The sequence below is a fragment of the Cetorhinus maximus genome, chromosome 1, assembly GCF_964194155.1.
Source record: "Cetorhinus maximus chromosome 1, sCetMax3.hap1.1, whole genome shotgun sequence".
Lineage (NCBI taxonomy): Eukaryota > Metazoa > Chordata > Chondrichthyes > Lamniformes > Cetorhinidae > Cetorhinus > Cetorhinus maximus.
This window is the reverse complement of record NC_135879.1, coordinates 362750-388691: the sequence shown is the minus strand read 5'-3', so window position 1 is coordinate 388691 and position 25942 is coordinate 362750. Positions and strand designations below refer to the sequence as shown.

The 25942-nt window shown below is 44.5% G+C and overlaps 1 protein-coding gene across 1 annotated transcript in view; it reads right to left on the bottom strand.

Moving 5' to 3' along the window:
- Nucleotides 1-25942, bottom strand: part of pcgf3 (polycomb group ring finger 3) — a 188745-nt gene that overhangs the window by 66290 nt on the left and 96513 nt on the right. Inside the window, exon 4 of the mRNA XM_078562731.1 lies at nucleotides 4973-5069. Coding sequence (XP_078418857.1) covers nucleotides 4973-5069 — 97 coding nt within the window. The remainder of the gene's footprint in view (nucleotides 1-4972; nucleotides 5070-25942) is intronic.

Below are 25942 nucleotides of genomic sequence, written 5' to 3'. Positions count from 1 at the left end.
GGCACCACATCCACAAACATTCACTCGCTCCACCACCGATACACAGTAGCAGCAGTGTGTACCATCTACAAGATGCACTGCAGGGATTCACCAAGGCTCCTTCAACAGCACCTTCCAAACCCACGACCACTACCATCTAGAAGGACAAGAGCAGCAGATAGATGGGAACACCACCACCTGGAAGTTCCCCTCCAAGTCACTCACTATCCTGACTTGGAAATATATCATCGTTCCTTCACTGTCGCTGGGTCAAAATCCTGGAACTCCCTCCCTAACAGCACTGTGGGTGTACCTACACCACATGGACTGTAGCGGTTCAAGAAGGCAGCTCACCACCACCTTCTCAACGACAATTAGGGATGGACAATAAATGCTGACCCAGCCACATCCCATGAATGAATAAAAAAAAATATTCAGGGCAGCAGTACACAGTCCTGAATATCCAGTGTGTGATAGCATTGAGAGCTGCTGTCCTGAATAACCACCTCCAGGACACAATTGTTGCTGTTATTTCACCACCAAATCAACATTCCCTCATTTGTACCAATCTTGGTCAAGTCCACAGCCAGGCATGGTACTTGTCACATTGACTTTGTGGGTTGTAACTATTGAGTTTAGCAATACGATGTTTAAATGCAGTGTTCCTGGTGAGTAAAACTTCCTACCAGTGAATTTGCATTGTGAACCCCTTTTAACATATTGTATATTCCTTTGAGAGAAACCTTGTTGGTGATGCAGGTGGCTCTCTCAGATACCCCAGGGAGTGCGTGTGGTACAGCCGATGCAAAGAGCATAACGCTACAATAAGGGTTCTGCATCCCCCAGATAACAAACTATGCAAAACCTTGTCTAGGATATACCTAACAAAAAAAAGGGACTGATATTTATATATCGTCTTTCACATCCTCAAGCACTTTGCAGCCAGTGCAATAATTCTTAAGTGTACGAAAGGATTGCAGACAAGCAGCAATGAGTTAACTAACATGTTAATCTGTGTTAGTAAAGCTGACTAGAATAACTGATGGCCAAAACATGAAACCTCCCCAAGCTCTTCTTCCAATAGTGTCATGAAATCTTTTATATCGACCGGAATGGACAGACAGGACCTCGGTTTAATATCTCATCCAAAAGGCAGCACTCCCTTAGTGCTACATTCAGCCTAGGTTGTGTTAAAGTCATAGTTCTGGGCCTATCACGCCACACTAGTCTCATCTGTTGACATGTCAGGCTTCAAATTGATGTGAAGGAAGGAGAAAGCTTATATTCCCTGGGTTCAAGCCCCTCCAAATAGGCTCCAGTAACTTGAGAGTAGCTCCTTTTTAAAAAAGGGCTTGTGAAAATTATTAGCTAATTAGGACTACATTTGTATATTTGCAGTTCCAGGCCCCCTTTACAGATGCCAAATTCCGCACTGTTATCCTGCCTCATCCTAATGCAGACAACAGGGGGAGTCACTCAATACAAGCTACATCATCAGAGAAGCATGAGTGAATGTGGAGACATGAACTAGCAGAATTCCACAAGGGCAAAGACTCATTAAACTGAAGCTGCCAACCAAATGGGAAGCATTTAGCATTGAAGGTATTTAACTAGGCATTCCTACCCTGTATCAGGGATTAATGAACACAGGGGTTACTGTGCGCAATTCAATTGTGTTTCTAAACCCTAAAGCCAAACACAGAGGTTTGATATAACGGTATCCAATCTGTAGTAGCTTCTGCCTTATTTTCAGTGTCCTGAAAGTGGGAGGAAGGAGCACCTTTCTTAGTGCACACACTTCAGTTTGCATTGCTAACACAGGCAAGAAATTTCAGCGCTCACAGTCCTCACATAACTGCTTTTTTGAAAGTTTGTTTTAGTTGATTTACCTCCTTATCAACTGGTAATATTAAAAACTTATTTATAGGATGTGTGGATTGCTGGCTGGGCCAGCATTTGTTGTTCATCCCTAATTGTCCTTGAGAAGGTGGTGGTGAGCTGCCTTCTTGAACCGATGCAGTCCCCATGGTGTAGGTGCACCCACAGTGCTGTTAAGAAGGGAGTTACAGGATTTTGACCCAGCGACAGTGAAGGAACGACGATATATTTCCAAGTCAGGATGGTGAGTGGTTTGGAGGGGAACTTGCAGGTGATGGTGTTCCCATCTATCTGCTGCCCTTGTCCTTCTAGATGGTAGCAGTCATGGGTTTGGAAGGTGCTGCCTAAGGAGCCTTGGTGAGTTCCTGCAGTACATCTTGTAGATGGTATGCACTACGGTCATTGTGTGTCGGTGGTGAAGGGAGTGAATGTTTGTGGATGGGGTGCCAATCAAACGGGGCTGCTTTGTCCTAGGTGGTGTCAAGCTTCTTGATGGTTATTGGAGCTGCACTCATCCAGGCAAGCGGAGAGTATTCCATTACACTCCTGACTTGTAGATGGTGGACAGGCTTTGGGGAGTCAGGAGGCGAGTTACTCACTGCAGGATTCCGAGCCTCTGACCTGCTCTTGTAGCCACAGTATTTAACTCGCTAGGCCAGTTCAGTTTCTGGTTAATGGTAACCCCCAGGATGTTGATTATAGATTATACAGAAATAGCCATTTAATAGTCATTTGGTAGTACAGAACTTGAGTATTGCTCAAAAAAAGAGACATGTCTAAGCTTCTCGTATTGCACTCATCAGGATACTCGCAAGAATACCAATATAAGGGGGAAAACAACAATTTATACTGTGTGTGAAGAGAGTGCTGATTGGTTAGTAAGTGGCATTGCTACGAAGAATGCAGCACTCATGGTGACTGACAGTTAACTGCCAAGCATTGTTTGAAATTTAAACCAGGCAACTTAACCCTGATTGGTCAACGCATTGCCCTGAGGAATGAGTCAGCGAATGGCTGTCACTTATTTTGTTTAGCTGAAACAGGCACAATGTGTGTACATGTTCTTTCTGTCTGCAATGAACAAGGTCCTGTGTATTAATATATGTAGCTTCCAGTACATGCAAATGTACCACATTGCGAGCCTGACTGACAATCTTAAACTGGTTGTCAGGGTAATTCTTAGCACATCGAGGATCATTTAGCAAATGTTGTCCAATCGCGGAATCACATCTAATGTTGGACACTGTGTTTTGAGTTTTGCAAGCACGGGCTGGTTGGGTACAGTCTGTACCCTGCCCATTGTGAACACGGCTGGAACACGCTGTTTGATACAACCCGCCAGTCTTTGGGACGTACGGTCTACGTACCTATCATCACACTGGCACTGAAATTCATATACCACATTACTCATTTGTGTGATAGGCGGAACATCTTGTTGGCTTGACAGCAGCATCCTGTTTGTGGCAGATACCACTCAAGTTGCTACTGCATAGTGGCCCCGTGAAACAGCCAACTTCACCTGTTGCTCAAACTTTTGAGATACCTTACCCTTCCAGGGCAATCTGAGGTAGACTGAGCACTTTTCAGGGCAGAAAGTGATGGCATTTGGCCTGTTCATGAGTTTGTGTGATATACAGTGCGAAATGATCTGATCAGGGTAACCATTATCCTGCAGGATGCCTTTGATGTGCCCTATTTGCATGGTGAGCAAATGGCTCAGGCCCTATTCATAAGGTTGCCGATAAGACCAATCTTATAGCTTGTGGAACTGTAAGCATCCCAACGCATACATTGACCAGTGAAGATAGGCTTGTGGTAGACCATGGTAGAGAATCCCCTGGCAGATTTCTCAACTAGAACGTCAAAGGGAGTTCATTTGACTGCTCCATTTCACAGGTGAATTTGGGCGCAGGGTGGAACCCATTAAGACATGTAAGGAAATTGTTACATGCAGCTGCAGATTTAAATATAGCAAATGTATTATCCACATGCCGGAAATATGCGAGGGGTAGGAGGTTAGGTGTAAGTCCATCGAAGACACATTTCTCATGGAACCCAACAAAGATACTTGCGAGAGCTAGGCCTAGAGGGGATCCCATGGTAACATCATCTATTTGGGCATATATGGTGTCATTAAAACTGAACTCAACTGTGCAAGTTGCCGTATTCATAAGTTCAACGAATACAGATTCACGCAATGTCGGTGGGTCTAGATCGCCATGATATAGTGCTGCAGCACAAATATCTATGGCTTCCTTAAGTGAAACATTGGTCAAGCCAAAAAGATGTTCTGCCTATCACACAAATGAGTAATGTAGAATATGAATTTCAGTGCCAGTGTGATGCTAGGTATGTGAACCATAAGTCCCAAAGACTGGTGGATCACATTAAACAGCATGTTCCAGCCGCTGTTCACAACAGGCAGGGTATAGACTTTACCCAACCAGCCCTTGCTTGCAAAACTCAAAACGCAATCTCCAATATTAGATGTGATTCCGCGATAGAATTATTTAGCAAATGTTGTCCTCAATGTGCTAAGAATTATGCTGACAACTAACTTAAGATTGTCAGCCAGGCTTGCAATGTTTACATGTACTGGAAGCTACATATATTAATACACAGGACCTTGTACGTTGCAGACAGAAAGAACATGGACAAATACTGCACCGATTTCAGCTAAACAAAATAAGTGACAGTCATTTGTTGACTCATTCCTCAGGGCAATGCCTTGACCAATCAGGGTCAAGCTGCCTGGTTTAAATTTCAAACAATGCTTGGCAGTTAACTGTCAGTCACCATGAGTAGTGCATTCTCCATGGCAATGCCACTTGCCAACTAGTCAGCACTATCTTCACCTACAGTATAAATTGTTGTTTTCCCCTTATATTGGTATTCTTGTGAGTATCCAGCTGAATGCAAGACAAAAAGCTTAGACATGTCCCTTTTTGCGCAATAGCCATTTAGTATGCACAAAATCAGCTGACATATGTTGTGGACATCAAATGATCAAAAAGGTTACTGTAAGAAAATCTGAAAACAAGATTATCAATAATTAGCATTTCTGTAAACCTGTTTTGATACTGGAGCACAGTTACAGCCATGTGCTAATACTCACCCTATGTACTGCAGTGGGTGACTCTGGTGAATGACAATCCTGCAGGTAGGGCATGTGTTGTTCTCTTCTAGATATTTCACAAGGCAGCTCCTACAGACTGAAGGCAAACCAACAATTCATTAATAGTGTACTACCAACTTTTACTTCCCTCTGTCCACTATTTTCAGCAAAAAGGTTAGTGCAAATGTGTTTTTTATTCATTAATGGGATGTGGGCTTCGCTGGCTAGGCCAGCATTTATTGCCCATCCCTAGCTGCCCTTGAGAAGGTGGTGGTGAGCTGCCTTCTTAAACCGCTGCAGTCCGTGTGGTGTAGGTACACCCACAGTGCTGTTAGGGAGGGAGTTCCAGGATTTTGACCCAGCAACAGTGAAGGAACGGTGATATATTTCCAAGTCAGGATGATGAGTGACTTGGAGGGGAACTTCCAGGTGGTGGTGTTCCCATCTATCTGCTGCCCTTGTCCTTCTAGATGGTAGCAATTGCGGGTTTGCAAGGTGCTGTCTAAGGAGCCTTGGTGAATTCCTGCAGTGCATCTTGTAGATGTTACACACTGCTGCTACTGTGCGTAGGTTTTGGAGGGAGTGAATGTTTGTGGATGTGGTGCCAATCAAGCAGGTTGTTTTGTCCTGGATGGTGTCAGGCTTCTTGAGTGTTGTGGGAGCTGCACCCATCCAGACAAGTGGGGAATATTCCATCACACTCCTGACATGTACCTTGTAGATGGTGGACAGGTTTTGGGGAGTCAGGAGGTGAGTTATTCATCGCAGGATTCCTAACCTCTGACCTGCTCTTGTAGCCACAGTATTTATATGGCTAGTCCAGTTCAGTTTCTGGTCAATGGTAACCCACAGGATGTTGATAGTGGGGTCAGTGATGGTAATGCCATTGAACATCATAGGGTGATGGTTGGATTCTCCCTTGTTGGAGATGGTCATTGCCTGGTACTTGTGTGGCGCAAATGTTACTTGCCACTTGTCAGCCCAAACCTGGATATTGCCCAGATCTTGCTGCATTTGGACATGGGCTGCTTCAATATCTGCTGAACATTGTGCAATCATCAGTGAACATCCCCACTTCTGACCTTATGATGGAAGGAAGGTCATTGATGAAGCAACTGAAGAAGGTTGGGCCCAGGACACTACCCTGTGTGATGTGCTGGAGCTGAGATGACTGACCTCCAACAGCCACAACCATCTTTCTTTGTGCTAGGTATGACTCCAAGCAGTGGAGATTTTTCCCCCTGATTCCCATTGACTCCAGTTTTGCTAGGGCTCCTTGATGCCACATTTGGTCAAACGTGGCCTTGATGTCAAGGGCAGTCACTCTCACCTCACCACGGCTGTTTTGCCCATGTTTGAACCAAGGCTGTAATGCAGTCGGGAGCTGAGTGGCCCTGGCGGAACCCAATCTGGGCGTCAGTGAGCAGGTTATTGCTAAGCAAGTGCTGCTTGATAGCACTGTCGATGACCCCTTCCATTACTTTACTGATGATTGAGTGTAGACTGATGGGGCGGTAATTGGCTGGGTTGGATTTGTCCTGCTTTTTCTGTACAGGACATACCTGGGCAATTTTCCACATAGCTGGGCAGATGCCAGTGCTGTAGCTGTACTGGAACAGCTTGGCTAGGGGTGCAGTAAGTTCTGGAGCACAAGTCTTCAGTATTATTGCTGGAATACTGTCAGGGCCCATAGCCTTTGCAGTACCAGTGCCTTCAGCCGTTTCTTGATACCAAGTGGAGTGAATTGAATCGGCTGAAGACTGGCATCTGTGATGCTGGGGACCTCTGGAGGAGGCCGAGATGGATTATCCACTCGGCAATTCTGGCTGAAGATTGTAGCAAATGCTTCAGCCTTATCTTTTTCAAAAATGTAAAACAGACCTCCCTCTTTAAGTGACATTTACCTCTAAATTAGCAAATATGCCACTTTTAGACAGTTCAAAATTCATTACTAAAACCTGTAAGTTTAAGCTCAGATGCCTATTAAAGGATTCACTCACTTAAATCAGAGATATCCCAAGGAATTAAAGTCATTGCCCTGCTATTCAATAAAAAAATATGTATTATAGAATCATTTCAAAAATGACAGAAGCAGCCGTAAAGGGAATGCAATGTTAAAACTAACCATGGGGACTGGTGGGTATTATCAAACTATATTTTTAAGTTATTGATGCTATCAGAATCAGTTGTTACAGCACAGCAGGAGGCCATTTGACCCATTGTGTCTACACTGGCTTTCCGAATGAGCCCTATGCCTACAACCATTCCCCTGCCTTCTTCCCCCGGCCTTGCACATTCTCTCTTTTTCATTGTATGCTCTAATAAAATCACAGGCAGCTTCATGGAAAGAAAAATAAATTTGATAAAAATGGTAGAAGTGAATATGATATGTGAAGTAAAGTGAAGTAAGTGATCTGGTAGAACTTGGATTCTACAATAATTCACTCTGTTCTGCAGAAAATGCAGGAGGCAAGAAATTATTCAATTCATGTTACAGCACAATGATTTTTTTGGTTCAAAATGTGACACAAATGAGGGGCAGAATTTAATGTCCTCCTTCAAGGTGAGTTTGGAGGTGGTGGGGGGCATTAAATTGGGCAGGAGGATGGCAGGTGGGGACAATGCCGCTTTCCCGACACGGTCCTGATGAAGTCCGGGACAGGAAGACTCGTGGACAGCCTTCCTGCCCTGATGCCAATTGAGACCCTTAAGTGGGCAATTCATGCCACATCCCACCATCACTGTTACTCAGCAGCAAGCAGGGGAGTCACCATGTGGGAAGCCCAAAGCCCTCGCCAACCTGTGGCTTGGATCCCTCCCTGATCCTGGGCCTCTGGTGGGTGCATTGCCGGCAGCTGCCACCACTCCCAATGGCGCTGCCTTCAATGCACAGCGGCCAGCCTCTGATTGGCCAGCTGCTCTCCTTAGTCCCGGGAAAGATTGGCCCTTGTCCACTAAAGTGCCTAATGTGTACTTAATTCAGTGGACCTTCCCGAAAGGAGGCTATGCAGGGCTCCTGCGGCTCTCTAGCCGAAAGGTGAGACCCCATCACTTGCGCTAAGCACCATCCACATTTTCCTCAAACCAAAATGAGCAGAAATGTGGTCCTGGAATTCTGACGCTGTCCAGATTTTCTTTCAGGAACTGTATCCGGTTTTGTTCAATTCTATTTTAAAATTGTGTAAAAATTATAAGGAGGCTTTGTGGTGCAATGGTTGTGTACCTACCTCTGGGCCAGAAGCTCCAGGTTCAAGTCCCACTCCAGGACTTAACCTAAAAAAAGGAGATTAAACTTGCAACTCTAAACTAAAACAACAAACATTGGGAATGCACAGTGAGGCCATCAGTGTTCACTCTAGGTGCAGACGTTCACCACAGCAAATAGTCTACAACAGAAACGCTGTCTGCATTTTCCCAGCGTTTGCTGTTTACTTTTAATAACTGGTTCAAGTTGGGGCTGTAATTTCCAAAACAAAAATGACTTTGTCAGTCATGGCAAAAACACTGCAGAAAGTACTATGGTCCGGAAAACCTTAAAGAATTGTTTGCAACTTTAACGAGGGTATAAGAATATATAAATTTCTCACCAAAGTTCCAGGTTAAGAACTAAGCATCTATCTATAGTTTATAAGTCTTAAGGATAAATGTGCATTTCAGGTTAAGCACTTACACCCAGCCAGACTTCAGTTATTACACTTGATATCTCACCTCGAGCAATATCACAAGATATCTGATAGTATGTCAAGATGTTTATTCAGGACAACTGAATTAAGGCAAAGTCTAAGGCTAATCTGAAAATACATTATGCTTCATGTCTTTTGCTTGACTTCTGTTTCCTCTCCTTCCATTTCTGTCCTTGTTTGACATCAGCAAACCTGATTTCTCCACTACATTGGTGCTAATGATGACCCAGAGTTAAGGGCATCTGGAGAAGTGTGACACACACTTGCCTATCCTTAGTCTCACTAGGGTGAGCTAGTACTAGTAATTTTTCACTGTTACAGAAAAGAACTATGTAGCTCATGATTACTTTCAAATCTGAATGCATCAAGCACTCTTGTGGATACCAGAGCAGATCAAAGGCTGGGAATTCTGCAGCAAATTCTTTTTTTAAAATTCATTCACGGGATGTGGGCTTCGCTGGCTGGGCCAGCATTCATTGCCCAGCCCTAATTGCCCTTGAGAAGGTGGTGGTGAGCTGCCTTCTTGAACCGCTGCAGTCCATGTGGTGTAGGTACATCCACAGTGCTGTTAGGGAGGAAGTTCCAGGATTTTGACCCAGCGGCAACGAAGGAACGGTGATATATTTCCAAGTCAGGATGGTGAGTGACTTGGAGGGGAACTGCAGCTGGTGGTGTTCCCAACTATCTGCTGCTCTTGTCCTTCTAGGTGGTAGTGGTCGTGGGTTTGGAAGGTGCTGTCGAAGGAGGCTTGGTGAATTCCTGCAGTGCATCTTGTAGCTGGTACACACACTGCTGCTACTGTGTGTCGGTGGTGGAGGGAGTGAATGCTTGTGGATGTGGTGCCAATCAAGCAGACTGCTTTGTCCTGGACAGTGTCAAGCTTCTTGAGTGTTGTGGGAGCTGCACTCATCCAGGCAAGTGGGGCGTATTCCATCACACTCCTGACTTGTGTCTTGTAGATGGTGGACAGGCTTTGGGGAGTCAGGAGGTGAGTTACTCATCACATAACTCCTAGCCTCTGACCTGCTCTTGTAGCCACAATATTCATATGGCTAGTCCAGTTCAGTTTCTGGTCAATGGTAACCCACAGGATGTTGATAGTGGGGAATTCAATGATGTTAATGCCATTAAACGTCAAGGGACGATTGTTAGACTCTCTTTTGTTGGAGACTGTCATTACCTGGGGCGCGAATGTTACTTGCCACTTGTCAGCCCAAGCCTGAATATTGTCCAGGTCTTGCTGCATTTGGACATGGGCTGCTTCAGTATCTGAGCAGTCACGAATGGTGCTGAATATTGTACAATCATCAGCAGCCATCTCCACTTCTGACCTTATGATGGAAGGAAGTTCATTGATGAAGCAGCTGAAGATATTTGGGCCAAGGACACTACCCTGAGGAACTCCTGCAGTGATGACCTGGAGCTGAGATGACTGACCTCCAACAACCACAACCATCTTCCTTTGTACTAGGTATGACTCCAACCAGCAGAGAGTTTTCCCCCTGATCCCCATTAACTCCAGTTTTGCTAGGGTTCCTTGGTGCCACACTCTGTCAAACGTGGCCTTGATGTCAAGGGCAGTCACTCTCACCTCACCTCGGGAGTTCAGCTCTTTTGCCCATAGTTAAACCAAGGCTGTAATGAGGTCAGGAGCTGAGTGGCCCTGGCGGAACCCAAACTGGGCATCGGTGAGCAGACCCGAAATATTGTCAGGGCCTATAGCCATTTCAATATCCAGTGCCTTCAGCCGTTTCTTGATATCACGTGGAGTGAATCGAGTTGGCTGAAGACTGGCATCTGTAATGCTGGGGACCTCCAGAGGAGGCCAAGATGGATCATCCACTCGGCACTTCTGGCTGAAGGTTGTTGCAAATGCTTCAGCCTTATCTTTTGCACTGATGTGCTGGGCTCCTCCATCATTGAGGATGAGGATCCTCCAGTGTGTTGTTTAATTGGCCACCACCATTCACGACTGGATGTGGCAGGACTGCAGAGCTTAGATCTGATCCGTTGGTTGTGGGATCGCTTAGCTCTGTCTACCATTTGCTGCTTATGCTGTTTGGCATGCAAGTAGTCCTGTGTTATAGCTTCACCAGGTTGACACCTCATTTTTAGGTGTGCCTGGTGCTGCTCCTGACATGCCCTCCTGCACTCTTCATTGAAGCAGGGTTGATCCCCTGGCTTGATGGCAATGGTATAGTAGAGAGATGTCGGGCCTTGAGTTTATAGATTGTGTTCGAGTACAATTGTGCTGCTGACGGCCCACAGCGCCTCATGGATGCCCAGTCTTGAGTTGCTAGATTTGTTCGAAATCCATCCCATTTAACACGGTGGTAGTGCCACACAACACGATGGAGGGTATCCTGAAGGCAGGACTTCATCTCCACAACGACTGTGCGGTGGTCACTCCTACCGATACTGTCATGGACAGATGCATCTGCGACAGGCAGGTTGGTGAGGATGAGGTCATGTATGTTTTTCCCTCTTGTTGGTTCCCTCACCACCTGCCACAGACCCAGTCTAGCAGCTATGTCCTTTAGGACTTGACCAGCTCAGTCAGTAGTGGTGCTATTGAGCCACTCTTGGTGATGGACATTGAAGTCCCCCCACCCAAGTACATTCTGTGCAGTCCCTTAGCCTTCCAAGTGGTGTTCAACATGGAGGAGCAGTGATTCATCAGCTGAGGGAGGGCGGTACATGGTAATTAGCAGGAGGTTTCCTTGCTGATGACCTGCTTGATCTGATTCCATGAGACTTCATGGGGCCTGCAGTCTATGTTGAGGCCTCCCAAAGCTACTCCCTCCCGATATATAGCATGTATATATGTATACCACTGTGCCACCACTTCTGCTCCACTTCACCCAGGGATGGTGATGGTGGTGTCTGGAACACTATCTGTAAGGTATGATACTGAGAGGATGACTATGTCAGGCTGTTGCTTGACTAGTCTGTGAGACAGCTCTCCCGGTTTTGGCACTAGCTCCCAGATGTTAGTGGGGGGGGGCTTTGCAGGGTCGACAGGGCTGAGTTTACCGTTGTTGTTTCAGGTGTCTAGGTCGATGCCGTGTGGCCCGTCTAATTTCATTCCTTTTTTGAGACTTTGCAGTGGTTTGTTACAACTGAGTGGCTTGCTAGGCCATTTCAGAGTCAACCACATTGCTGTGGGTCTGGAATCACATGATGGCAGATTCCTCCCTGAAGGACATTAATGAACCAGATGGGTTTTTACAACAATCGAAGTGGTTTCCTGGTCATCATTAGACTTTTAATTCCAGATTTTCTATTGAATTCAAATTCAACCATTCCACCCTGGACATCACTCTGGGTTTCAACATGCTGAAGGGTCATGAGGAATCGAAACGTCAACTCTTTTGTTCTCCGCCGATGCTGCCAGACCTGCTGAGTTTTTCCAGGTAATTCTGTTTTTGTAGTAGGTCCCAGTGACTGGCTGATCGAATCAAAACAGCATGTTCCTTCAGTTGTTCGTAATAGGCAGGGTACAGACTGTACTCAACCAGTCCACTTGCAAAATCCAAAGAAAGGTCAACTGTTGGATGTGAATCGCGATAGGGCAGCACTTGCTGAACAATCCTGAGTGCGCCAATAGCTAACCAACCAATTTAAGATAATCATTCGAGCTGTAACATGGCTTTTTTATGCTTGCTGGAAGAGACATACATTCATACACAGGAACTCATTCTCTGCAAACAAAAGGAATATGTTCAAGCCTTGCACCTTTTTTGAATTACCTGGCAACTTAGGGAGCCTATAGTTCCGTTTCTTTCTCCACTACAATGCCTCGGCCAAACAAAGTGGAGTTACCAACCATTCCGAACCCTTTTCTCCTATAGTATAAACTGTTGTGATAGTTTGAAATTTAGCATTCTTGTGTTTGTCCTGATGAGCGTAAGTCAAAATGTTTCGGCAACATGTCTCTCTTTACAGAAATATTTGTATATTTGTAAATATATGAATGAAGAAGAACAGGAAAGCACGCAGCCTATCCCAAACAGTTGTGATGTCTGTGCATTGCAATTTACACAACTCTGCACCCCACCAATCAGCAATGGGGCTTTCCTCTGGAGCTCAGAATCCTTTGCCAATGACTCCACCCTAACTTGAGCTCCATCTGGCAAATCCCCTGAAAACTCCATATTTGGCTATTAGTATGACCCAGGAATTTGCAGCAGGAGTTTCTTTTTATATAGTCCTGGGATGTGGGCATCGCTGGCTAGGCCAGCGTTTATTGCCCATCCCTAATTGCCCTTCTTCAGAGTGCATTTAAGAGTCAACCACATTTCTGTGGGTCTGGAGTCACTTGTAGGCCAGACCAGGTAAGGGCGGCAGATTTCCTTCCCTCAAAGGCATTAGTGAACCTGATGGGTTCTTACGACAATCAGCAATGGTTCTGTGGTCATCATCAGCCTTTTAATTCCAGATTTTTATTGAATTCAAATTTCACCTTCTGCCATGATGGGATTCGAACCCACGTCCCCAAAGCATTACCCTGGGTCTCTAGAATACCAGTCCAGTGACAATACTACTATGCCACTGCCTCTCTGCATCAGGAATCAGAAGTAGAATGAGGGGCACAGCGTCAAGTTTCGTTACTGATCTCAGTGGGGGCTTTGAATTGCTGTTGGGGAACAGGAGCCAGAGGCATCAAACCTCATCAGCAACCCTGGAATGGTGAAGAGAAACTTATCTTCAGAATCTTCTTTGCTACGTTGTCAGAATCCCACATCATGACTGTCCCAATCAAAATCCGATGTCAGCTTCCTGTGACACACCTGAGGTACTGTTGGTCACACCCTGGTGTAAGTGCGGTAGAGGGTAGGAATATCCCCCCCTTAACTTATCAATATTTTCACCTGAGTCCTGCTTAATGCTGGTGGAGGTCCTGCTCCATCCATTCAGGGGAACTCTAAAAATCTCCAAACAGTGTAACCTACAGTACCAGGGTCCAAATCGCCCAAGGCGGGGTCAAAAGCCACCCCACACCCCCCCACCCCCCCAATGCAATGTGCCCAGGTATAACACCAATGTCCTGGGGCGAAAACTCCCAAAGTGCCCAGCTAAGAACTCCCAAAGTACTAGTAGAAATATTTAATGCTCTCGAGGCAAGTATTTCTCAGTCACTGGAGGCTGAGATGAGGCACGTAGGGTACAGGATTTTCTCTGAGGTCAGATTGAGTAAAACTGGCCTATATTCTCTGGAAAATAGAGGCACTCTTATTGAAACTGTGAGATTCTAAGCTGGCTTGACAGGGTAGATGCTGATCTCAGCCCTCTAGTAGTTATCTGTTGTAGAAAACCCTGTATCCTACCTCCCTCAAACTGAGAAATCTCAGCCCTCCAGTGATGTAGAAATACTTGCTTTATGGACATTAAATATTTCTACTGGTACATTTCTACTGGTACAGCAGGTCTGGCAGCATCTGTGTAGAGATACATTTCGAGTCCACATGACTCTTCTTCAGAACTAAAGAGCAGTAGAAACGTGATGGATTTTATACTGCTTAAGAGGGGCTAGTAGTGGTAAAGACTTAATCTACATCAGTACTTTGGGAATTAGTACCTGGGCACATTGAAGGTTTTGCCCCAGCACATTGGGGTTATACCAGGGTACAGTGGGGGTCCTTACCCTGAGGCTGTTTCCCCTGGCTGGAGTGTCTAAAACTAGGGGTCAAGAGGAGGCGGTTAGGGCTAGGGAGAGGTAGAGGTCAGTACACCAGACAATAATAGCACCACCTTTGTCGGCAGAGGCTGAGTGCCAACTCCCAGACACTTCTTCTTACCTCCCCCTGGACCAAGACCCTACCACCGAACATCAAGCCATTGTTTGCAGGATTATCACTGACCTCATATCTTCAGGAGATCTTCCCTCCAAAGCTTCCAACCTGAGTCTCCCAACCCCGGACAGCCCACTTCTACCTCCTTCCCATAATCCACAAACTGGACTGTCCCGGAAGACCCAAAGTGTCAGCCTGTTCCTGCCCCATGGAACTCTTTTCTTCCTATCTTGACTCCATTCTCTCTCCCCTTGTCCAGTGTCTTCCCGCCTACATTCACGATTCCTCTGATGCCCTATGTCCTATCAACAATTTCCAGTTTCCTGGTCCTAACCGCCTCCTCTTCCCCATGGACGCCCAATCTCTCTACACCTCCATCCCCCACCAGGATGGTCTGAGGGCTCTCCGCTTCTTCCTTGAACAGAGGCCCGAACAATCCCCATCCACCACCACTCTCCTCCGCCTGGCTGAACTTGTTCTCTCGCTGAACAATTTCTCCTTAAACTTGTTTCACTTTCTCCAAATAAAAGGTGTGGCTATGGGTACCCACATGGGCCCCAGTTACGCATGGTCTTTTTGTGAAGTACGTGGAACATTTCTTGTTCCAATCCTACTCAGGCCCCCTTCCACAGCTCTTTTTCCAATACATCAATGACTGTATTGGTGCTACTGCATGCTCTCGTCTGGACCTGGACATTTTTTTTTAAAATAAAATCAATTTTGCTTCCAATTTCCACCCCTCTCACAACTTCACATGATCCATCTCCGACACTTCACTTCCCTTCCTTGACCTCTCTGTCTCCATTTCTGGTGATAGACTGTCCACCAATATTCATTACAAGCCAACCGACTCCCACAGCTACCTCGACTACAGCTCCTCACACCCTGCAGGGGCAGCACCGCTGAGCAAGATCCTGCTCTTACTGAACATCCACAAGCACCAGTTCTAACAGAGTGCAGGAGATGGTCAATCAAAGAAATTCTAATCAATTTCATCTAACAGCAGCACAGAGAATAATCAGATATTGCCACCATGCCATGAATCCCTTAATTCTGTATACACTGAGCGGGGTAGAATTCAAAAACTGCTGATCTGAAAAGTTCAACTACTCATTGAATAATTAGAATCATAGAATGGTTACAGTACAGGAGGCCATTCTGCCTGTTGTATTCATGTTAGCTCTCTGCAAGAATAACTCAGCCGGTTCCATTTCCCCACTGCAATTTTTTTTCTTCAGATAATTATCCAATTCCCTTTTGAAAGACATGATTAACTCTGCCTCCACCACATTCTCAGAAAATGCAATCCGGATCCTAGTCATATGCTGCGCAAAAATGTCTGTCCTCACGTCATCTTTGATTCTTTTATTGCCTGCCTTAAATCAGTGTACCCTAGTTCTCCACCCTTACATCAATGGGAATGTTAAATGGATCCAAGCCCAGATGAAGTGTGAAACAAGACACAATCCTTTTCCTTGATAGGAGGTTTATTCACAGGATGCAGTCTTTCACATCTCTGCCTCCTAAATACTCCACAGTGCCCCTGCTGACTCTCTTTATATGTGATTCCAGTCCTTAAACAAAGTTCATCACCTATGTATTTCTTGGAGCAAGCACTTCTCTTTGTAAAATAGTTGGATAATTGGTAGCCTGCGTCATCCCATTTTATTTCATAAATCCCTTCTTTCCAACATCTCCTTTATACTAGCAAGGTCAATCCTCAGCCTTTTCTCAGTAACACTCTTTGTTGAATGAACACTATCCCAAAGAGAACAGTTATCCACATTGCATTCTAGGGACAAACTTTTCTCAGAAAGCCCCCTATATAGGATTTCCTTCAGGATGTTAGATAAATACAATCCCATATCTATTCCATCAATGAGAACCAGTGTTTCTGCAATGAGGGCGCTTTTAATTACCCTTTTTATTTTCTTTGCTTCCCAGGCCAAGGGACACTTTCCATTTTTCCCCACCAAGGTTATGATAAACATAGTCATACTTAAATATCCATCCAGAAGCCGGGCATGGGAAGCGCCATCTTTCTGGTCACCCAAGGTTGGAAATTTGAGTGCGTATTTCTCCGAATTTAATTTTTTTAAGGTTTTATTTGCCCTCAGAACCTCTTCAACAATAGCATGTTTCATCAGTGCTCAGTTCCAATATGTCATAACTTGCATTGGGTCTTGTCTGATTGCACAGCTACTTTAACTGTCTAATCAAACTTGTTAACTGGTCTGTTTCTTCTTTGGGTGCAAGATCATCTTTCTGTGAACAACTGGCCCAATTTATCAGGATACGATTAACACTTTCTAGATGTGATTGTTAATTGAAGGTTATTCTTGGCCTAGTCTGATTCATGTCAAACTCTGCATATTTAAAGGCCCCCCCAAAGCCTGACTTCCAATCTTAAATTCTTCTTTTATCTTATCGATAATAAATTGCTCAAATTCCACAAAACCTCCCCATGGAAAATTATCAATGTGCATCATAAAGATGTCTGAGCTTCTTTTTGTGATTCCATTAGAACATTGCTGGATCTGCTTTCAGCTGAATACAACCTACTTTCAGCAAAACCGAGCTAACCGAGAAATATCAAACCCTCGATGCACCATTTAATCCAAGCATATTTGTTTAATTGCCACAGCTTCCCTTCTACATCACTCGCTTCTTTTTGTGTTTTCAAAATCAATTCTTTTTGAAATGTTTCACTCTGTAGAAATACAGTTTTTATATCGATGGGCCTACAATTCCCAAAATATGTGGCTAAGAAAATCTTCCAGGTCACTTTTCATGCAGTAGCGAAGTTCACTCTAATATTTTGATAACCAAGTCCTTCTTCAAAACCCCGAACCACTAATCTCACTTTAGCCTTATATGTCCCATTAGGAAATACTTTCTCCATACATATACATTTGTGTGATAAGGCTGACTGTCCCCTATTTGGCACTTCAGAGCGCACACCAAATCTTTGGCAAACATCCAATTCTTTTTATTTTGCATCTCTTATCAATTTATCTTCTAATTTGTTTATAACCATAAAAACATCCTGATCATAAGGGCTTCTACTTCTAATGGCATTCCTAGTTTGTTCTATAGTCCTTGCTCCAGTCAAACTACAACCTCTACTTGCCCTCTTATCTCTTTCTGGACAGTTCAGTATCTGAGGAGTTGCAAATTATAAACATTGTGTAATTTTCCACGAACACCCCCACTTCTGACTTTGTGATGCAAGGAAGGTCACTGATGAAGCAGCTGAAGATGATTGGGCCTAGGACACTACCCTGAGGAACTCCTGCAGTGATGTCCTGGAGCTGAGATAGTTGACCTCCATAGTCACAAACATCTTCCTTCACTGGCTGCGACTCTAGCCAGTGGAGAGTTTTCCCCCTGATATCAATTGACTTCAAGTTTGCTAGGTATCTTTGATGCCACACTTGGTCAAATGCTGCCTTGATGTCAGGGGCAGTCACTTTCACTTTGGATCAAAACTGTTAAGAGGTCAAGAGCCCAGTAGCCCTGGCGGAACCCAAACTGAGCGTCACTGAGCAGGTTATTGCTGTTAAATGACTGTTATAACCCAGCAGTAGGTAAAGCTGAGTTATTTAAAAATCCCAGAGGGAAACTTCAAACAACTGTCATAAATTATATTTTTAAGTGGTATATTTGAGATGCAGCTCTAAATTCAGGATTCAGACAACCAGTTCTCAAGAGATTTTATATCAAAATACATGAGATGTTTATTAATTTACACAAGTTAAATATATACACATGGCTACAAATTACTATCATAATTTTTAATAAATTCCCAAACTAATCTCCACTAAGGCAACAGCAACCCACAGACTTTAAGCAGCCACCATTTCCACCTTACAAGTTCAAAATGCAGTTCCTTTCACTTTTATTCCTTTGCAGACACAGTGGTAGGCTGACAGCTACTTTGATCTTACATTGCCTCTGCCCTGGACACACAAAACTGCTATCGGTTATATCCAGCACATCTCATTGAATGTAAATTCTCATTGTATCACTAGCCCCTTTGAACTCCACCTCTTCTAACAATAAAGCACCTTTCATAGCACCAATTTTATTCGTAATATAAACATTGCTGGGTCTCTGCTAGCTATGTGCCAGATTTCACTCCTTCTTAAATGCTCTATTCAACAAAATGTAAATGCACTCTACCTCTCTTACATCTCAAAATTAGTACACACTAAAGCACCCAGACTAGCTGGTTTTAATCCAATTAAGACACATCCACAGGCTGACCCTCTATTTAAAAAAAATTCCAATAACGTTATATACGTTAATAGCTTCACAACAGTGCCACTTGATAGCACTGTCAATCACACCTTCCATTTCTTTGCAGATGATCCAGAGTACACTGATGGGACGATAATTGGCCAGGTTGGATTCGTCGTGTTTTTTGTTATCAGGACACACCTGGGCAAGTTTACACATTGTCAGGCAGATGCCAGTGGTGTAACCGTACTGGAATAGCTTGGCTGGAGGCGCGGCTAGTTCTGGAGCACAAGTCTTCAGTACTATTACCGGAATGTTGTCAGGGTCCATAGTCTTTACACTATCTAGAGCCTTCAGCCTTTTCTTAATATCACGTGGAGTGAATCGAATTGGCTGAAGACTGGAATCAGTGACGCTGGAGACCTCGGGGAAGGCCAAGATGGATCATCCACCCGGCACGTCTGGCTAAAATGGTTGTAACTGCTCTGAAAAAGTCATACAGACTCGAAACGTCAACTCTGTTTCTCTCTCCATAGATGCTGCTAGACCTGCTGAGTTTTCAACAGAGGGCGGTAGTGAGAAGTGACTGAGAAGCATTCTGGGAGAAGTCAGCACAGTCACCTCAACTCAGAAGGGGATCGAGGAGGACCCACAGTCAAAGAATGGAACAACTTCAAACATTACATTGCTGTAGTGTTTCCATCCCTCCCTCCGCCCCAAACCAAAAAAGAGAGAGGGAGAGGCAGTACCTTAAGAATTGCACCAGACCTGCGAGGGACACTCTTCTGAGAGTGGATTTTTAAAAAAAGCTGATTGGTGAGTAAATCCTGGTGAGTATTTTTTTCAATCTATTAAAGTAATTCATTGCTTAATACTGAGGTAGGAGCTAAAAAAAAAGTATAGAGTAGTACTGTACAAGTATAATTAGTCAAGAAACAAGGTTCCTAACTAACATAAATAAGGGTCCGAGTTAGCGTATTTTTTAAGGGAGTAACTAGCTTAATCGAGAGGGACATCATGGCAGGAGAACTCAGACCCGAGATATGCTCCTCCTGCAGGATGTGGGAAATGAGGGACGCTTCCAGCGTCCCTGGTGACCATGTGTGGGGAAGGTGTGTCCAAATGCAGCTTCTAGCTAACCGGATTTCGGAGCTGGAGCTGCGGGTGGACTCATTGTGGAGCATCCGCGATGCTGAGCAAGTCGTGGATAGCACGTTTAGTGAGGTGGTCACACCGCAGGTGAAGATTACGCAGGCAGAAAGGAAATGGGTGACCATCAGGAACAGTAAAAGGCTCAGGAAGGTAGTGCAGGAGTCTCCTGTGGTCATCCCCCTCTCTAACAGATATACCGCTTTGGATACTGTCGGGGGTGATGGCCTCTCAGGGGAAAGCAGCAACAGCCAAGTTCACGGCACCGTGGGTGGCTCTGCTGCTCAGAGGGGCGGGAGGAAAACAAGTGGCAGGGCTATAGTGATAGGGAATTCAATAGTTAGGGGCACAGACAGACGCTTCTGTGGCTGCAAACGTGAATCAAGGATGGTATGTTGCCTCCCTGGTGCCAGGGTCCAGGATGTCACGGAGCGGCTGCAGGACATTCTGGGAAGGGAAGGTAAGCAGCCAGTGGTCGTGGTACACATTGGTACCAACAACATAGGTAAACTAAGGGATGAGGACCTGCAAGCTCAGTACAGGGAGTTAGGAGATAAATTAAAATGCAGGACCTCAAATGTAGTAACCTCAGGATTACTCCCAGTTCCACGTGCTAGCGAGAGCAGGAATAAGAGGATAGACCAAATGAACACGTGGCTGGAGAGACGGTGTAGCCGGGAGGGATTCAGATTCTTGAGGCACCGGGACCGGTTCTGGGGAAGGTGGGACCTGTACATACCGGAGGGGCTGCACCCAGGCAGAGCTGGGACCAGTGTCCTTGCGGGGGCTTTTGCTAGTTCTGTTGGGGAGTATTTAAACTAGTGTGGCAGGGGGATGGGGTCCCAGGAGTAGGATCAGCTAGGTCCGACTCCGATCAGAAAAATGGAGGTAGAACATTAGCTAGGGACGTTGTGATAGACATGGAGTTACAGGAGAAGCAAAGTTTACAAAGTGTCCAGCAAGGGAAATTGACAGGGTTAAACTGTTTATACTTCAATGCAAGGAATATTACAAACAAGGTAGATGAGTTAAGGGCACAGGTAGACACTGCAGGATGTCATTGCTATAACGGAGACCTGGCTGAAGGAGGGACAAAACTGGCAGCTTAATATCCCTGGTTATAGAGTCTTCAGACAAGATAGAGTAGGAGATAAAAAAGGAGGGGGGGTAGCACTAATGGTTAAAGAATCAATTCCAGTTGTGAGAAGGGATGATATACTAAATGGGTCAACAAACGAGGCTTTATGGATTGAGCTTAGAAATAAAAAAGGGGCAGTCACACTGCTGGGAGTATACTACAGACCCCCAAATAGTGAAAGGGAGATAGAAGAACAAATATGTAGGCAAATTTCTGCTTGTAAGAACAAGAGGGCAATAATAGTAGGAGACTTCAACTATCCTAATATCAACTGGGATTCAAACAATATAAGGGGCACTGAGGGAGAAAAATTCATCCAGTGTGTCCAGGAAAACTTTTTCAACCAATTAGTGACAAACCCAACAAGAGGAGATGCAATTCTAGACCTAGTCTTGGGGAACGAAGAAGGGCAAGTGGGTGAAGTGACAGTTAGCAACCAAATCGGGGACAGTGATCACAGTTCAGTTAGATTTAGCATTACCATGGAAAAGGACAGAGATAAGGCAGGAGTAAAAGTCTTGAACTGGGGGAAGGCAAATTTTGCAGAAATGAGAAGGGACTTGGCTGAGGTGGACTGGACAGCATTGCTGGAGGATAAAACAGTGGAAAACCAGTGGGAAGCACTAAAAAGCGAGATCCTAATTGTACAAAGTAGACATGTCCCCTACAAAAATAAGAGTGGTACTGCCAAATCTAGACTTCCCTGGTTGTCTAGAGGAATACAGGGGAAGATCAAACAGAAAAAGAAAGTGTACGATAGGCACAAAGAACTAAGCACTGCAGATAGCCTAGACGAATATAGGAAGTGCAGGGACAAAGTAAAAAAGGAAATAAGGAAATCAAAGAGAGGGCATGAGAAAAGATTAGCAAGTTAAAGATAACCCAAAGGTGTTTTACCAATACATTAATGAAGGGCCATGAAGGCTCGAAACGTTAACTGATTTCTTCTCCGCCGATGCTGCCAGACCTGCTGAGTTTTTCCAGGTAATTCTGTTTTTGTTTTGTCATTAATGCTAAATGGTTAGTTAAGGAAAAAGTGGGACCTATCAGAGATGAAGATGGAAACTTGTGTGTAGATGCAGAGGCTGTGGGGAGGGTTTTGAATGAATATTTTGTCTCCATGTTTACAAAGGAAATGGAGGATGTAGATATCGTAGTCCAGGAGGAACACTGGGAGATGTTGGACGGGATAGTCATAAAGAGAGAGGAAGTACTCAAAGGGTTGAAATCCTTGGAAGTTGATAAGTCACCAGGGCCAGATGGATTGTTTCCGAGGCTGCTGAAGGAAGTCAGGGAGGAGATAGCAGATGCTCTGAGGATGATTTTCCAATCTTCACTAGATACAGGGGAGGTACTGGAGGACTGGAGAAATGCAAACGTAGTTCCATTGTTTAAAAAGGGATCAAAGGAAATGCCAAACAATTATAGGCCAGTTAGTCTTACATCGGTGGTGAGCAAATTACTAGAATCAATCCTGAGGGATAGGATTAACTGTCATGTGGAAAGGCATGGACTAGTCAGGGATGGTCAGCATGGATTTGTTAAAGGAAGGTCTTGCCTCACAAATTTGATTGAATTCTTTGAGGAAGTGACAAGAAGGGTTGATGAAGGTAGTGCAGTGGATGTTGTGTACATGGATTTTAGCAAGGCATTTGACAAGGTCCCACATGGCAGATTGGTCAGGAAAGTAAAAGCCCATGGGATTCAGGGTAATGTGGCAAACTGGATAAAAGGTTGGCTTTGTAACAGGAAACAAAGGGTAATGGTCGATGAATGCCCTTGCCAATGGAAAGTTATCTCAAGTGGTGTTCCACAGGGCTCGGTGTTGGGGCCCTTGCTGTTTGTGTTATATATTAACGATTTGGATGTGAAAGAGGGGTGCATGATTGGGAAATTTGCAGATGACACAAAGATTGGCCAAGTAGTGGATAGTGTAGAGGATAGCCATAATCTCCAAAACGATATAGATGGGTTGGTGGAGTGGGCGGTAAAGTGGCAGATGGATTTTGACATAGAGAAGTGTGAGGTGGAGGTCAAATAATTACAGGGATTACACAATTAATGGGAATATACTAAGAGGGGTAGATGAAGTGAGAAATCTTGGCATACAAGTACACAGGTCCCTGAAGGCAACAGTTTAAGTAGACAAGGTTGTAAAGAAGGCATATGGAATGCTCTCCTTCATTGGCAGAGGTATAGAACATAAAAGTAAGGATATAATGTTGGAATTGTATAAAACACTGGTGAGGCCACAGCTGGAGTATTGTGTGCAGTTCTGGTCACCACATTACAGGAAGGACGTAATAGCTCTGGAGAGAGTGCAGAGGAGGTTTACAAGAATGTTGCCAGGGTTAGAAAAGTGTAGCTACGAGGAGAGATTGGATAGGTTGAGGTTATTTTCCTTAGAACAAAGAAGGCTGAGAGGTGACTTGATTGAGGTGTACAAAATTATGAGGGAAATAGATAGAGTGGACAGGATAAAATTGCTTCTCTTGGTGGAGAATTCTAGAACCAGGGGACATAGATTCAAGATAAGTGGCAGAAGGTGTAGGGGGGACATGAGGAAGAACCTTTTTACGCAGAGGGTAGTGGGTGTCTGGAATTCGCTGCCCAAGTTGGTGGTAGAGGCAGAAACTCTAAACTCTTTTAAAAAGTACCTGGATCTGCAACTAAAGTGCTGTAAGCTGCAAGGCTATGGGCCGGGTTCAGGGAGGTGGGATTAGAAAGGGCACCTGGGAGTCATCGGGCTGGCATGGATAAGATGGGCCGAATGGCCTCCTTCTGTGCTGTAACTTTTCTATGGTTCTTCCAGCATTTTTGGTTTTTATTTCAGATTCCCAGCATCCGCAGTATTTTGTTTTTTTTCTTATGTAAATGATTCAGCCTTGTCTTTTACACTGATGTGCTGGGCTCCCCTATTATTGAGGATGGGGATATTTGTGGAGCCTCTTCCTCCTGTTAGTTGCTTAATTGGTTTCAGCCATTCTTATCAAAACAATTACAATTATAGTCTTGTGTCAAAAAAATCATGGTTTCCAATTTTCAGCTACAGGCAACCATTCTCTGCTACCATGTTCAATGGATCCAAGCCAAATGGAAGTACAAAACAAAACAGTTCTTTTCCTTGATAGTAGGTTTATTCACAGAATGCAGCCTTACAGATCTCTGCCTCTTAAATACAACTCCAGTGTCCCAACTCTCTTTCTGTATATTTGATCCTAGTCCTTAAACAAACAATGTCCAACAAACCCTGAACAGGAAATAGCTTCTCCCTTCTACTTTGTCCAGGCCCCCATGATTTTGAACTCCTCTATCAAATCTCTTCTCAACCTTCTCTTCGCCAAAGAGAACACTCGCAGCTTCACCGATCTATCCCTAATCCCATTCTCGTAAATATTTTCTGCACCAACTCAAGCCTAAAGTGTAATGCCAAGATCTGGGCACAATACTCCAGTTGAGGCCAAACTAGAAATTTATAAAGGCTCACCATAACTCCCCTGCTTTTCCACTCTATGCCTCTAGCCCAGGAGATAGAATGCTTCCTGGAATATTTTGGGAACTTACACTGTGATTCCAGCAATGAGGTTTGTCTTTGCCTGCTTGGTTCGTAGAGCTGCAGTTGCAGAGAGTATTTGGGGAAGTTTCGAGCATGCACTCTTTTGAGGAATGGGTTTCTTGGGCTCCTCCTGGAAGGCTGGTTTGGAAGGGCAGTGTTTGGAAAATTCACGGGCCTGGTGCTCATGCGCCTATGTGGGGGGATCAAGAGTGTGAAAATGCACGATCCCATGACCCAGAGGTGGAATGGAAAATGGGCCCGTGACCAGGTTTGTGCAGAAGTGGTGGTGGCAAAGTTGGAAAAGCAGAACCAGAAGATCGGATTTGGGATCTGACGATAAGCAAATATAAGGTTGCTGCCCTTGCTTCTGTTGCTTTAAATTGATTGAATCAGTCACACAGTGCACATGGTCGTTACTGACAATTCAGATGAAAAGTGATCTTGGTGGATCCATGCAAACAAGACCAACAGGAGCAGAGCCCAGGAGGTTCTGGAGAAGTGCACCATTTTGTTGAAGATTGTACCCATGGAACCTGGGTTGTGTGGGAGCTGCTGTCTGATCACGATCAGTGGCTAAATCCTCAAAGGAAAGGAGCAGGAATTCTACCCGAGAAAGATTAGTCTTGAAGAATTTTGTTGCTGAAAGTGGTGCCATAAATAATATTTCCAGGCAATCTATCTTTGTATCCGCTAAGTAACGCGAGATTTATAATTTATACTGACTGTGATTCGTCTGTTAGTTCGTGTTTAATTTATGTTAATTCTGGTTCGATTGTTAAAGTAGGAGTTACAAAAAGGTGAAATCTTATCCTTTTTTTAAAATTGTTTCGTAAATTTGGTTCTTTTGGCCTGTTAGCTCCACAGGGATCATAACATTCTTGACAATAAAGTTACAACTGGGTCATGGTGAAGTATTATAACCAAAAAGATCATTTTACATCTTAGTTGGAGAGATATTTCAACTGACGTGTCTCTTGTGTAAAGGACATATCTTTTTATTTCTGTTGGACTGTGGATTAAAATTACAATGGCTGCGGTTTGAAAGACGTCCACTGGAACAGGACAGGAGATATACACAATGTTGCAGTCCTGGAACAGAGTGTGCCATGAAAGACAGGATGGTGCCAGAAAGGAGTCCTAGACCAAGGGAGCTGCCTGGCAACAGCGTTTTAATTGGCTCCTGACTAGGTGACCAGGTTTTGTGAGAGAGCAGTGCAGAGTAGCTCCTAACCTGAAAGGAACAAGACCTAAAACCTCTTTCTCCTGTGTGTGGAAGATTCCAGTAACTGCACAATAATAGCTAGGTGGCTTTTTCTCCTCATATCTCTATAACCTGCTCCCTCTCTGAAACCCCTGTCAAGAGGCAAAGGGGAAAAAAATCACTGTAAGAGACATTGAAAGGCAAGTACTCAA